The following is a 15988-nucleotide window of genomic DNA, read 5'->3' on the forward strand; positions in this document are numbered from 1 at the left end:
ATTTCCCATCCTGATTTAGTGATCTCAAGGGAGGTCCCATGCAGTGAAACCCTTCCTACCCTCTATTCCCCACTGAGTTATTTTACCACCCTCACCCCCACCCCCCATTTTCAGTCTCAGCATAACAAGGCTAACCACTCCTTGCCTGGATATCAAGTTATAAGAGTGGGGAGGGAGGAATCATAAGACCTGCAGTGTGGGTTGTGTAATGTAGTGGAATTTTAACCAGCAGGGTGAGCATGGCAGCTCAGCAAAAAGCCATGGAAACCTACGGTGAAAGTGAGGGGTAAGAGTATGTCAGGGAATAGTAAATAATCTGGTTTCATTTTACTACCTCCAGCCTGAGCTACCCACAAACAAAACTGTGAAATCATTATAAGGCTTATTTTGGGACCCTCTTACCCCTCTCCCTCTTCCCTGGAATGTGCCTTCTCTCACAGACGGCACCTGCTCATTGTTGCTCCCTTCCAACCCCACCAAACATCACTCTAATCTTTCATACCCTAAGACAGAAATCATGGAGAAGGTTTACGGGGTTGCTTTTCCTATGGGTGATTCCATTTTAACAGAAATCAATGCTTTACACCAAAAGAACTAGATTCCAGGAAGAAGGTTACTTCTTAACAAGCTGAATAGCTTTTGACAATAATTTTTGACAAGCAATAGTTTATTGCTTTAAAGGACCCCTGATATTAGACCACAAGTAACCCAACATACTTTGTTTATGGATGAGGGTGGCCCTTCTATGGGAGGTATCCTTGAGAGGAGGGAAGAATTCGTTGGATGCCTCAATGTCTGTTTAAGGCCTTGATGCCTTGCACTGTGATTGATGTTTCACAAACACCCACTGAGAAGAGGGCCGTGTCTCCTAACACTCAGTGACCTGCCTAATCTACACTTTTTCATATGTACCACTGTAGTCCACTTCCTGCAGTAGCTCATGGTGAGAACGTGAGATAAAGCAAGTGCACTGCATATCAATAAGCCGAGCTGCTGTGGGTGGTGTGGCTCTAGGGACCCTGTGGTTAGGGTGAGGTTGCTAGACCAGCACGTGCTGCCGGGCCCCAAATTCTCTACCTGAAAACATGCAGAGCAGGTCCACTTTGATGCCCTTCCCCCATTCCCACCAGCTCCCACCAAGTACCACGCTTCTTCCTTAGACCTTGAGTCAGTAATTCTGTCCAACCCAGAACTCAGGTTTTCTTGAGGCATCCATTCTCACCTTCCATATTTGGCAGCTGTGGACTCTGACCACTGACTGGAAGCTGTGATGTCTTCATCTGGAATGTGGCCTCCTGACATGCCCAGAGGATAGCGGCATATGGCTGAACCAAGAGGAACCAAAGAGAAAAGAGAGGAAATCCTTTTATTTTATTTTCAGAGACCCCCAGCTAGAATGCAATTGATTATTAGACAGGAAAGAGGGACTAGGACCCTCTATGACCCCAGTTTGACCACTATGACTCTCTCAGCCTTTTCTTCCTGGCCCTGCCTCCAAACATATTAGTGTTCAATTTTCCAAGCATTTGAACCTCAGCTAACTTTATCTTTTGGTCCAAACTCTGACAATACTGTTATGTGCTGATTTATTCTTTTATTTGGTAATAACTCTATGGCCCATCCCCATTTCCTTATTAGCAGACATGCATTTCTAATCAGTTTCCCAACAGTGGTGAGCCATCCTCATAATCACTAGGTACCTTTTATGATCCATAGCATTTTCTTTTCTTAGATAGCTGATTTCATGAACCTATGGAGCACAGCTAAAAACAAATTCTCCTATAAAGGTACTGAACACTCAGCTTTGGCCCCCATTGGTACCATGTTTTAGACTCTGGCTAAAAATAATAACCTCAGGAATTGGACTTCCTCCTCCATCCAAGATAGAGTAATAAAGACCAGATTTATTCCCCTGGGTGAAACAACCGGAAAACAGGAATAGTATATGAAAAATTGGATTTCAACATAATGAATATCAGACAACAAAGGGCAGCAATCCCTGAGAGACAGGAAACAAAGAAGATGAACCGTACAACTGCAAAAGCTTACTTCCATGAGAGAACGTCCAGGCTGTAGCACAGTGAGTGAAAACTCCGGCAGAGGCTGGAGAATTCCCTGAGCTCAGAAGACAAAGGTAAGAGTCTGTAGAGGTCAAGGGGAATAGAGCTCTCAGGACATAGGATTGCCGATAAAATACAGGATCCCTGGCTAAATTTAAATAACAATGAATAATTTTTTAGTACAGATATGTCCCATGCCAAAAAATAATAATAATAATACCAGGCTTTAAGAGAAGCAGAGAGATAGAACCTATAATAAGAAAAATAAATAAATCTGTTGAAACTGATTCAGAATTAATATAGAAGTTAAATTAGAAAAGAAGAACACCAAAATAATTATAACTGTGTTGCATATGTTCAGAAATATAAGGGGAGCTATAGAGGATAGAGAAAAGAGGTAAGTCAAATTTCTAGAGATAAAACTTGAATGTGTGAGATGAAATACACTGTATGGGATTAAAAGCAGATTACATATTGGAGGAAAAAAAATAGGAACATAAAGACAACTATAGAAACTATCCAAAATGAAACAATGAAAGAAAAGAGAATCAGTCAATAAATCAATAAACAAAAAGCAGAACATCAGTAAGATGTGAAACAATTTCAAACATCTAGATATACATGTAAATGGATACCTTGAAAAAGAGGAGGGAGAAAGACAGAAAATTATTTGAATAAAAAATGGTGGAAAATTGTTTCAATTTGATGAAAATTATAAACCCAAGAAACTTAACAACTTGAAGCACAAGAAACATGAAGAAAACTACACTACAGTATATCATAATCCAATTGCTTAGAGCAGATAATAAAGAGAAAATTTTAAAAGCATGTAGAGGAAAAGGACACATTATGCACCGAGGACCAAAGATAAAGACGACAGCAAATTTCCCAAAATGGCAATTACATGGTAAATATATAAGATGATTTTTAATGTTATTTATATCTCTTTAAGTGGTAATTGGCTATTTAAACAAAAATAACAACATATTGTGGTGTTTACAACACAAAAGTAAAATGCATGACAACGATAGCATAAAGGCTTAAAGGGAAAAATGGAAGTTATCTTGTTGAAAGTTTCTTAAACTCTATGTGAAGTGGTATAATATCATTTGAAGATAGACTTTAGTTAAAGATGCATACTGCAAACGCTAAAGCAAGCACAAAAATAATATTTTTTAAAAGACTTATAGCTAATAAGTCAAGAAAAGATAAAACAGAATCATAAAAATTCAATTAATTGAAAAGAAGCCAGAAGAAAAGGAAACAAAGAGCACAGGACAAATAGAAAACAAATAGCAAGAATATAGATTTTAAGTTAATCATACAAATACTCCCATTAAATATAAATGGTCTACATACCCTAATTAGAAAGTAGAGATTGTCAGACTGGATTGTTTTAAGAAAGCAAGTTTAAACTACATATGGTCTATGAGAAACACGCTTTAAATATAAAAACACAGATAAGTCACAAGAAAATATGGAAAAAATATACCACGAAAACTTAATCAAATGAAAGGTGAAGTGGTTGTATTAATACCAGACACAAAAGTTTCAAGACAAGGAATAAAGATGGTATTTCACAGTGATACAGGGGCTAGTTCACCAAGAATACATGACAGTCCTAAATACTTATGCATCTAATAACAGAGTTTCACAACAAATGAAGCAAAAAAAAAAAAAAAAAGGACAAATCCACAATTATAGCTGGAGATTTCAATTATTCCTCAACTAACTTCTTTCCAAAGAAGACATATAGAAGGCCAACAGGTACATGAAAAGAGCTTAACATCACTAATCATCAAGGAAATGCATATCAAAACCACAGCAAGATAGCACACATCTGTTAGAACGGCTATTATAAAAAAGATCAGAAATTACAAGTATTGGCAAGGATGTGTAGAAAAGGGAATGCTTGTGCACTGTTGGTGGAAATGTAGGTTGGTGCAGTGACCATGTTAAATGATATGGAGGTTCCTCAAAAAATTAAAAATAGAATTACCATGTAATCCAGCAATTCTACTTCTGGGTATTTATCTGAAGAAAATGAAAACACTACTCAAAATGATATATGCACCCCCATGTTTACTGCAGCATTATTTACAATAGCTAAGTTATGGAACATCCTAAGTGTCCATTGATGGATGAATGGATAAAGAAGATGTGATAATATATACACATACATACCATATATATGGTTTATTTAACCATAAAAAAGAATGAAATCTTGCCATTTGTGACAACATGGATGGATCTTGAGGGCATTATGCTAAGTGAAATAAGTCAGACGGAGAAAGACAAATATCATATGATTTCACTTATACGTGGAATCTAAAAAACAAACAACCAAAAAAAAAAAAAATCTCATATATACAGAGAACAGATTGGTTGAGCCAAATGGGTATAGGGGATCAAAAGGGACAAACTTCCAGTTACAAAATAAATAAGTCACAGGGATGCAATGTACAGCATGGGACTTAATAATCTGTATCGCATATTTGAAAGTTACAAAGAGAGTAGATTTTAAAAGTTCTCATCACAAGAAAAAATTATTTTTGTAACTATGTATGGTGATAGATGTTAACTTAGACTTATTATGGTGACCATTTCTCAATATATACAAATATAGGATCAATATGTTGTATACCTGAAACTAGTATACTGTTATATGTCAATTATAACTCAATTTTAAAAATTATATTGGAATTTCCAGATAAAGCAATAAGGCAAGGGAAAAAAGTAGTAAAAGGCACCCATATCGGAAAGGAAGACATAAAACTGCCTTTAATTGCAGATAACAGTATCAGTTACGTAAGAAATCAGATGAAATCTACAAAAAAGCTACTACTAGAACTAAAAGATGAGTTTAATAAGGTTTCAGGACATAAGATCAATATACAACAATCAGCTGTGTTTCTATAAACTAGCAGTGAGCAATTACAAGTTACAGTAGCATCAAAAATTACAAAATACTTAAGGATAAACAAGACAAAAGATGTGAAAGACCTGTGCACTAAAAACCACCCAACACTGCAAAAAGAAGTTAAAGATCTAAATAAGTGGAGATAATATACTACAGTGTTCATGGGTCAAAAGAACCAATACTATTAAGATGTCCATTCTACCCAATCAAAGTCTCAGCAGGCATTTTTGTATAAACGAACAAATTGATTCTAAAAATCATATGGAAGAGCAAAGATCCCAGAATAGTCAAAACAACTTTGAAAAAGAAGATCAAAGAGGAAGAACTAACATCAGATTTTAAAACATTATAAAACTACAGAAATCAAGACAGTGGGATGTTGGTATAAGATAAACAAACGTACCAAAGAAACAGGAGAAAGTCCAGAAGTAGACCCATATATCTATACACTGATTCTGTCCTGAAGCCACTCACTCCTAGGCATTTGTCCAAAAGAAATAAAAGTGTAAGTCCATACAAAGACTTAGGAGTGTCCTTAACAGCTTTATTTGTAACAGACAACGCAAATTGGGAAGCAATCATATGTCATCAACAGGTAAATGGATAAACAAATTGCGATATATCCATGCAGTGAAATACTACTCAGCAGGACTGGGATTAGAACAAAGCAAGTGAGGTGTTTAGGGTGCAAAATACAAGGAGGTGCCCACTCCCAGGGTCATGGAAGTCCCAGTGCTGCCTTTGCAGGATCCCGAGCGTGAGCACCAGCTTGCACTTTGCACCCTAGGCACCTCCCTTGCCTCACCCTAGTCCCATCTCTGCTACTCAGTAATAAAAAAGAATGCTGTATTGATACATGCTACAACACAGATAAATTTCAAAATAATTGTGCTGAGGGAAAGAAGAGCATGAACCAGGCAAAAAGAGTATATACCGTATGCGTCCATTTATACTGTAGATTATACAATTCTAGAAAATGAAAACAAGTCAACCTACAGTGACAGAAAGCAGACCAGTGGTTACCTAGGGAAGGAAGGAGTGGGCAGAAGGAATTACAAGAGGACACAAAGAAACTTTTGACAGTGACGGATATGGTCATAATCTTGATTATGGTGATGATTTCACAGGTTTATACACATGTCAAAACGGATCAAATTGTGCTGCTTTTTTTTTTGCGGTACGCAGGCCTCTCACTGCTGTGGCCTCTCCAGTTGCGGGGCACAGGCTCCGGATGCGCAGGCTCAGTGGCCATGGCTCACGGGCCCAGCCACTCCGCGGCATGTGGGATCTTCCCAGACCGGGGCACGAACCCGCGTCCCCTGCATCGGCAGGCAGACTCTCAACCACTGCGCCACCACGGAAGCCCAAATTGTGCATTTTTAATGTGTGTAGTTTACTGTATGTCAATTATATGTCAGTGAAGCTGTCTTTCAAAAAGTAACCTCTGGGGTAGGATAATATACTGAGATTTTTATTTGTATATTTTCACGCCCCTTTCCAAAGCTGATAGCCAAAGACTTCCTGTTCCTTTGCCCCATGGGAGATTTATGTTTACTGGGCAGAAATAAGAAACTGCTTGAAGACTAATGGCTTCCTGGAAAGCCTGCCCTCATTAAGCGACAATAGGATGAAGTAGAGGTGGAAAGAAGATGGGTGAGGTTCCCCTAGGCTAGAAGGAGACAAAGGTAGGCAACTTACAGGGCTAACAGGAACCAAGCTCCTTTCCTAGAAGTTCCCTGGAAAGGTAGCAAAACATCAAAGGGAAAATGGTTTCATGTGAGCATCGTGCCCAAGCTTGGCACAGAAACAGCCAAACTGCTGTCCCTGAAGAACACGGAGGGCTTGGAGAATAAGGATATCCACTATAATCATGACAAGCTGAAGGCAAGAAGCCCTTCTGTCCGTATCACACCCAGAAAAGTTCCTGGATTCTTGTCCAACCCTAGGAAAGGGAAGGATGACTCTGAGTCAAGGGCCAGCTGACACTTTAAGAAACAGTATGATTAAGCAAAACCACATACAGGGGGCTTCCCTGGTGGCGCAGTGGTTGAGAGTCCGCCTGCCGATGCAGGGGACACGAGTTCGTGCCCCGGTCCGGGAAGATCCCACGTGCCGCGGAGCGGCTGGGCCCGTGAGCCATGGCCGCTGAGACTGCACGTCCGGAGCCTGTGCTCTGCAACGGGAGAGGCCACAGCAGTGAGAGGCCCGCGTACCGCAAAAAAACAAAAAAACAAAAAAACAAACAAAAAAAACAAACCATATACAGGCATCTTTGACAAGAAACATGGCCATATACCCAACTGAAACTCTTCTATGTTACTGTCCACTGCATTTTCCAAGTCAGATTTGAAAGTATCATTTTGCCTATTCTTTTCAAATGTATAATTTCTCCATCAGAGGTGATTGGTTCTGCAGATAATCATTATGCTTGAATCTGGGAGGTTCAGGAATGAAGCATCAGATTCTCAAAATCTGAAGACTCTGGAACATGAAATTGAAGGGAGGAGTAAGGATGAGGAAATACTAATACAGGATCCCAATGAGGCCAAAATTACCAACGAGTGAGGTCAATGTACGTTTCAAAGTCACACACAGGGCACTGTCCTCTCTTCTGCTTCATCCCATCAGGCAGCAAAGGCCACACCCTGACTAAAGGTCTGCTCTGGTCCCCTCCTCAAAGTTTTTCCTACATGTTGTTGCATGTGCTAAGTGTTTTAGTCATTAGCATCGGTGACTTAATGGGCAAGGAGAGGCTTCTGGAGCCCTTTAACCCACATGCTACATGCCCCAGTCCAGTTTACCAGAGCACCTGCATTGGCATTTAGGACACAAGCCCAGCTACTAATAAAGTAGAACTTTGCTTTCCCTTTGCCACTGTCCCCTGTGTGTATATTTCCCTCAGGGACATCCTGGGGAGGGGCCTGGCTCGCCACGGCAGACATTCCTGGCTCTTTTGGCTATCAGCCATGTCATAGTGCCCCCAATTGCCATCTTGACCCCTAAAATACAATTCTTCACAATTTGAAAAGTGCTGTCCAACTGCCTACCTCTTTTTCTAAATTTTACAGCACAGGGAATATAGCCAATATTTATAATGACTTTTTAAAAAATAAATTTATTTATTTATTTTTGGCTGCATTGGGTCTTCATTGCTATGCGCGAGCTTTCTCTAGTTGCGGTGAGCAGGGGCTACTCTGCATTGCGGTGCGCGGGCTTCTTGTTGTGGTGGCTTTTCTTGTTGCGGAGGCTTCTCTTGTTGGGGAGCACGGGCTCTAGGTGCGCGGGCTGCAGTAGTTGTGGCACGAGGGCTTAGCTGCTCCGCGGCATGTGGGATCTTCCCGGACCAGGGCTCGAACCCGTGTCCCCTGCATTGCAGGCGGATTCCTAACCACTGCTCCATCAGGGAAGCCCGCCTACCTGTTTTCTACCCACGCAGTAACCCGATGTGGTAGGGAGGGCATGTATTATTATTTTCATATTGTATATGAGGAAACCAGCTGAAGTCCCATGGCTATTAAACGATAGGGGTTTGACTTAGATCACATCTCTGAGTCCTAACACAAAGTTTGTCCCAGTGCACCAGACTGCCCCGCTCTGGTTTAGCCAAAAGAATGACCTGAGGAAAGCTGTCTCTCCCAAGATGACAGGATGCTGATGGCAGCTCAGCTGATCAGTAAGCAAGTTGCTCTCTGGCACCCTCCGTCCCTTCCGAAACCAAAGGTCGTTCCCGAATCCAGTCCAATCTCAACATCACCCACAGCATGATAATCTACTTGTTTGCTTGTTGCTTACTAAATCCATTGTTTTTAAAATATCCTATTGTTATTAATTCATTCACCCAATGATGGGGGGGATCTTTATGGGGTTACAACAGCAAACAAAGCAAAGTGCCTTTCGTCACAGAGTTTACATTCTAGGGTGGGAGAGAAGACAAAAGGCAAATAAAAATTTAGTAGGGGAGGAGATGGTAAATGCTGTGAAGAAAATAAAGTATAGAAAGGGAATAGGTTCTCTTTTAACTAAAGAGATCAGGAAGACCTCTGAGGTAAGCTGACTGAGCAGAGAGCTCAGTGAAGGAAGACAGCAAGCCAGGTGACTCCAGAGGGGAACATGCTTCGTGTAAAGGGCACAGGAAATGCAAGGAAAGAGCGTTCTTGGCTGCTGGAGGTACAGCAAGGTCAGTGCACCTGCAGTGGAAAGACTAACCTAAGTTATTATCTAGCACCCTCCCTTTGCAGGCTAATGAACTCATACTCAACTAAAGCAAGCATTTCTGAGGGAGGATAGTACCACTTCCAATAAATTTCTCCTTCCTCTGATTTCTGACATTTTCAACATCTCTTTTATAGCAGTAGGTACAGACTCCTATGTAATATAATTATTTCTGTGAGTCCTATCTCCCCTACAGATGCCAAACTTTTGGAGGGAAAAATAAAAGGACTGTATCTTGTTTGTTTTTATTTCTTTTAGTTCTCATTGCACATCAGGGGAGAGAATAGGTGCTTAAAAAACATTTATCGAGGGCTTCCCTGGTGGCGCACTGGTTAAGAATCGGCCTGCCGATGCAGGGGACGCGGGTTCGTGCCCCGGTCCGGGAGGATCCCACATGCCGCGGAGCGGCTGGGCCCATGAGCCATGGCCGCTGAGCCTGTGCGTCTGGAGCCTGTGCTCCGCAACGGGAGAGGCCACAACAGTGAGAGGCCCGCATACCGGAAAAAAAAAAAAAAATTATCGAAAACAGAAGGTAAACCTTTGAGATAGATATAGATCAGGAATAAGAAGAAAGTTGAGTAAAATATAGTCTCCCTACAAAACTCATTCCCTAGCTTTTTCCATTTCAGCCAACTCCATTCTTCCAATGACTTGAGCCAAAGATCTTGAGGGCCATCCTTGACTCCTTTCATACTTCATATCCAGTCCATCTGGTAATAATAAATCCTATTAGCTACTCTAAAAATATTCCTGTATCCCACCTACCTTTTACAAATATTGTGCTACCAATCTAGGCCAATTCACTGTCCCCTATCACCAAGAAGAGAACAAGAACCTCCTACCGGCCTGCTTTTGTCCCATGTATCTACTAAAATTTAATCAGATCATGTAACTCTTCTGCTCAAAGCACTCCATTAACTTCCCATCTCACTCATAATAAAATTCAAAAACCTTACACAGCATCTGTGCCCTGAGTGTCCTGGACCTCATTTCCACCCTACCCTTCCCGTCAGCCATGCTGGCCTCTTTGCTGTTCTTCTAGCACACTGTATGCTTCCTCTTCAGAAATCTGCATTTATTGTTGAAGTATTTAATTTACTAACATAATAACCTTCGTAGGGTGGAGGAAAGAGAATTGGAATACCACATTTCCCTCTTTTTTTCCCCACATGTTAACATCTCTACAAATCTGAGTGCATCTTGCAAGCAAATAGTGAGTCATAGATACTTTTGTTTTGTTTTGTTTTTTTCCTTAGAGGCACAGAAAGTAATGATACATCTTAGAGTCAGAAGTTTCTCAAATTCGATGAAATATGGTAAGAATAGCATCCATTTAGAAGCATTTATCAAGTGCAGGCAACGAGATAAGCATTTTGTCACTCATTATTTCAAGTTTCCCACTTATTACCCATTTTACTGGTAAGAGTTTAAATAACTGCCCAAGACCTTACTAACTCAGATTAGAATCTAACTCTAGAGGCTGTGACCTCACTAAACTATACAACCTCTGAAAATCAAGTGATTTCAAATTCATTCCTGGCTCCACCACTTAAACCAGCAGTCCCCAACATTTTTGGCACCAGGGACCGGTTTGATGGAAGACAATTTTTCCATGGATGAGGGGCAGGGAGGGGGTGGGGCGTGTGGGGTATGGGGGAATGGTTCAGGCGGTAATGCGACCAATGGTTCGGGCAGTAATGCTAGCAATGGGGAGAGATGGGGAGCAGCAGATGAAGCTTTGCTCACCCACTGCTCACCCCCTGCTGTGCGGCCCGGTTCCTAACAGGCCACGGACCGGTGCCGGTCCGAGGCCTGGGGGTTGGGGACCCCTGATTTAAACCATGTGGGATCTGAGCAAACTCCACACACCCTCTTTAGATCTCAGTTTCTTCCTGAGGAGAACAAGGGAGTCAGAGTAGACGTTCTCTAAGGTAGTGGTTCTCAAAAGCCAGTCCATGGACCAATTACTTTAGGATCTCTTGGGAAGGTTCTAGAATACATATTTATGAGCCTCCTCTTAGAGATTTGTTTTTGGCATATCTGAAGCTGAGCCCAGGAACCTACATATTTCTAAAGTCTCCCGGGTGATTCTGCTGTGCAGCCACACTGCTCCCAGATCCCTCCCAGCCTGGACCCAGGATGATCCTCTGGGACTCTGCCAGACAACCAGAGAAATCCTCATTCACAGTCCCACTGGGCTTGCATTCCTGGCTATCATGTATCTCTAGTCACTGAGCCATGAATGTAATGAGAACTGCTTCCTGGAACATCTAAAGTAAACTAGAAATGGGGAAGGAGGGTCGCATGGGGTGAATCATGACATTGTTGCAAAGAACTTCCCCACCAAGGCGCTGCTTATCCTGGAAACAGCAACCAAGAAGTTTCAACAGAGATGCTGCTGCTATAGCTGCTTCATGGAACATTTCAGTTCCATTATATTTCCCAGGCTCAGGGATCCTTTCTATTTTGTGTTCTAACTAAAGTCTTACAAGAACTTTAACAGAGAAAGAGGGAGAGAGAGAGAGAGAGAGAGACCGAGATCCCATGTAGGATACTCTCCTGGGTGTAAAGGAGTATCAACTCCCTCCCGAAGGCTCTGTTCTCCCTATCTATCGTTGTGTTAGAGCCATGGTCCTCAAAGTATGCTCCCAGGACCAGCAGCATCACCATCACCCAGGAACTTGGTAGAAATGCAAATTCTCAGTCCCCACCCCAGTTCTACTGGATCAGACACTCTGGGGATGGGGCCCAGCAAAGTATGGTGTCGCCAGCCCTCCAGGTGACTCTGATGCACAATCAAGTTTGATAATTAGAGGAACTGGGGGAGAAGATGAGGGTTCAGCTCTCCACATAAAAAAATGCAGATGTGTCAGAGCTCCCCTCGTCCTCATCCCCTCCAGCCCTTGCATCACACCGAAGCATCACACAGAAGGGTTTAAGCCCATTGTGTGTAGACAGCAGAGTGGCAACAACATTGATGAAAACTAGAAGGGCTCTCCCTGAGTCAAGAGCAGGGTCTCTGAACCTCTGCCTGGAGATGGATATAGAGTTATTGGAGAGGAGGAATTCAGGATGATAGGTGACATGTTACCTCTGCTAAGAGGCAATCAAGGGGTGAGATGTAAACTTGGCCTCTGAGAATCACTGGGCCCATCAATAAAACCCACAAATGTTATCACCTGCAAATTTCTTAAGTCCAGCTATTTCTCTCCTTCCCCACACCTATGCAGGGCCCAACCTCCACCATCTCACTTGTGGACAACTATAATGCCTTCTAGCTCTTCTTCCTGGTTCCCCTATTGTCCCTTCTCCATATAGTAGCACAGGTGAGCTTCCTAAAGCCTTATCCTAGCATAAACCTTCTAACAGCTTCTCATTCTTCTCAGGATAATGTGGCCTCATCTCGGGACATCCCAGATCTTTGCTCTCCATATCCCAGCACACTGGTCTTATTTCAACTTCACAACGACACAAAGTACCTTCCAGCCTCAAGGTCTCTCTAAACATGATGTACCCTTTGCCTGAAATGTTCTTCCTTTCCCCTCCTTTACCTATTAACTCCTGCTATTCCTCCAGCTCTCGGACCACGCATCCCTTAGGGAATTCCTCTGAGCCACCAGCTAAATTGGAAATCTCTGTTAAATGCTTATAACACACTGCTTTTCCTTTATAGCACCTTTCACATGTGTAGAACAAATAATTGTTTAATTTCAGTCTCCCCACCAAACAGTACATGTTTTGAGGGCAGGATCCTGTCTATCTTTCTCTCTGTTGTATCTCTAGTTTCTAGTAGGGTGTCTGGCGTTAACTGAGTCCTCAATAAATATCTGTTGAAAAAGTGGTAAAAGAAGAGTTTTATGTTGTTTATTATTACAGAACTTAAAAACAAAGGCCTGGGAAGTTAGAGAAGGATCGCCCCTACTAATGACATTTAACCAGGCAGCAGACATCTGAGACTTCCTTGTAAGCCTGGGCCATTACATATTTTATTGCAACCTATCATGGATCTATTAATGGATTTGTTCATGGATTTATTTAACAAGTATATTTATTTAATGACTGTTTGTGTATTTATTTAATAAATAAGGTTCTGCTATGTGTAAGGTACTATTCTGAAGATACAGTAGTGAACAAGATAGAGAAAATGATTTATCTCATGGACCTTACTTTCTGGTAGGGGAGACAGACAAAAGGCAATAGATTTTCAACAATCAAATAGGCAATCAGGGCTTCCCTGGTGGCACAGTGGTTAAGAATCTGCCTGCCAATGCAGGGGACACGGGTTCGAGCTCTGTTCAGGGAAGATCCCACATGCCACGGAGCACCTCTAAGCTCGTGTGCCACAACTACTGAGCCTGCGCTCTAGTGCCCGAGAGCCACAACTACTGAGCTCACGTACCACAACTACTGAGCCTGCATGCCACAACTACTAAAGCCCACACGCCTAGAGCCCGTGCTCCACAGCAAAAGAAGCCACGGCAATGAGAAGCCCGCACACTGCAAGGAAGGGTAGCTCCCGCTCGCCGCAACTAGAGAAAGCCCGTGCGCAGCAATGGAGACCCAATACAGCCAAAAATAAATAAATTAAATAAATAATTTTTTTAAAAAATAGGCAATCAAATTGTCTATTTGACTATAGCTCTTATTAGCTATTACTATTTCAGGTAGTGTGACAAAACTATGGAAAACACTAAAACATGGTATGAGGATAAAAGTGATGGTGGGGAAAATGGGGGGTTCTTTTAGGTAACAGCCTTCACCAGAGGGTTTCCGTTTTACTTGTGCTTGTTTACCTGCTTATTGAAACTGTAAGCAATTTGGAGAATAGTAATCACATCAGATCCTTTCTTTTCCCCCTCACCATCTGCCAACACAGAGCACCATTAGATGCTCAACACACACTTGGCAAATAAATACGTAGACAAAGAAGTAGAGAGATGGGTAGATGGACAGAAGGATGAATGCAAGGATGGATGAATGGAGACTGTGAACTTAACCACAAGTTGAATTCTTCAGAGCAGGTGCTGCAACTGATTCATTTCTCTGCCCCAGAACCTCCCAAAGTGCCTGGCCACAAAAGATACTCAGCCCACGTTTGCTGAAAAAATACCCTGCTCAGTTGCATTTCCCCAACAAGGGTCAAGGTTTGTCAGAGTGAGCGCCATCTTGTTCCCAGCTCACAACCATCTCCAGAGGACAGAGAGCGGCAGGGATGCTCTTTCAAGGGCTTTGTGGGCATTTGCATGAAAGGAAGAGAAGTTCTGACCTGAATATTAGTCAGTGGAGGATCCCCAGCTCAAGCTAGAATAAGGCTCTGGGCCACAAGTGTTACAAACCCTCTTCAGACAATGGAGTGGGGCTGGAGGTCTAGAAGTTGAGACCAAGGAATATAAGGACGAGGAAAGGGGATTCAGAGACAAGAGCCAGCAAAGCAGCCATTAGGCAAAGTGTCTTGATGAATCAGTCTTGCCAGGGGCCTCCGAGAAAGGACACAGGAAAATAGACAAGATGATCTTGGATGGCCTTTCTCATCCTAGTGGGTCTTTGGAACCAGGATGAACCTTGGCCAACCAACGTGGCACTTCTTAGCAGTACCAGTGTGGTTTTCCTATTGAATATGCCTATTTTTGGTAAACTCCTTCTGTGGAAGGGATCCCAGCCAATAGCAAAGACTCAGAATTGCCAAGTCCTAATTGTCAGGTCCCCTTACTTTCCCCCAAGCCTACCTCATCGTTTATCAGAGCCCATCCATCTGCCTCTGAGCTCCACATTATGAAATGTAAAGCAGCAGGAAAAGGCAGAAAATAGCAAGGGAAGCAAGAGACCCTGCAGCAAAGAAGTATCACCTGATTTTGCCTGCTGAGCTGTCTTGGTGGTTTCCTGACGCTTCCACTATCCACCAGTCTCCTGGACAGAGAAGCCAACTCACTTTTCCAGTTTCTCAGAGTGGAAAACTACCAGTACTGGCTGCTACATGCCCAGGCGGGAGCTCGGTCCATCCTGAGCTCTGGTAGAACCTGGCAGGCAGGCTGAGGAGAAGCAGCGGCCACCAGGCCCCAGCTTCCAAGAACTATTTTCACACTGTGCTACCAAAGTTGAGAGCCTGAAAGGGCTGCTTGTTCCGTGATGTTTACCATCTCACTGTTAGCTCCAGACCACAGGCCCCCATCAATGAGTGTCCTATATGCAGCTTCCAAGAAAACACACACACGACACACAGAAGGCCTGAGGCACGAAGAGCTGACAGCTGGGCTTCTCTGGGCACAGGCAAGGTAAGACTGACGGGGGCGGGGTGCAGTTACTAGGGTCAACCAGGGGACCCAAGACAGTCTCTGGCCTAAAGGAACATTTGCAATCATAAAACTTTAGAGCCAGGACTTTAGGAAACCAATCCCTTTAACGGCTCCATGTTAAATATTAGAATCTCTGAGGCCCAGAAAGGTGAATTGACTTACTCAAGGATGCACAGCTGACTAGGGTAATCAGGACTGAAATTCAGATCCCCTGATCCCTGGTTCCTCTTTCTTCAAGCTCAGGCTACCATGACCTAGTTTTTTTAGCTCCAGAGAGGACAAGGTGCTCTAGTTAAAGAAGCTGTTATTTGGGCCCTTTCTCTCCATAAGCTCTACCTAGCAGGCTACTTCAGACTGGTTCGCTGTGCAGGTAAATATCTACATAAAGGGATCTTGCTAGGTGCCAAGGAAAATTATTTGGGTTCCTCTAGGTACAATGAAGCTATTTTGCCAAGACCTCTTTTGCCCAAGTCTAAATTCCCCTTAGGAACAGTTCTTTAGAA

General features: G+C 42.6%; 1 protein-coding gene across 1 annotated transcript in view; it reads right to left on the minus strand.

Moving 5' to 3' along the window:
- DDR2 (discoidin domain receptor tyrosine kinase 2) overlaps positions 1-15988 on the minus strand; it is a 162002-nt gene that overhangs the window by 38739 nt on the left and 107275 nt on the right. Inside the window, exon 3 of the mRNA XM_089911949.1 lies at positions 1223-1325. Coding sequence (XP_089768075.1) covers positions 1223-1325 — 103 coding nt within the window. The remainder of the gene's footprint in view (positions 1-1222; positions 1326-15988) is intronic.

The sequence above is a fragment of the Delphinapterus leucas genome, chromosome 1 (genome assembly GCF_059928025.1).
Source record: "Delphinapterus leucas isolate spDelLeu-1000000601 "Yukka" chromosome 1, BTC_Dleu_Yukka2, whole genome shotgun sequence".
Taxonomy (NCBI): Eukaryota; Metazoa; Chordata; class Mammalia; order Artiodactyla; family Monodontidae; genus Delphinapterus; species Delphinapterus leucas.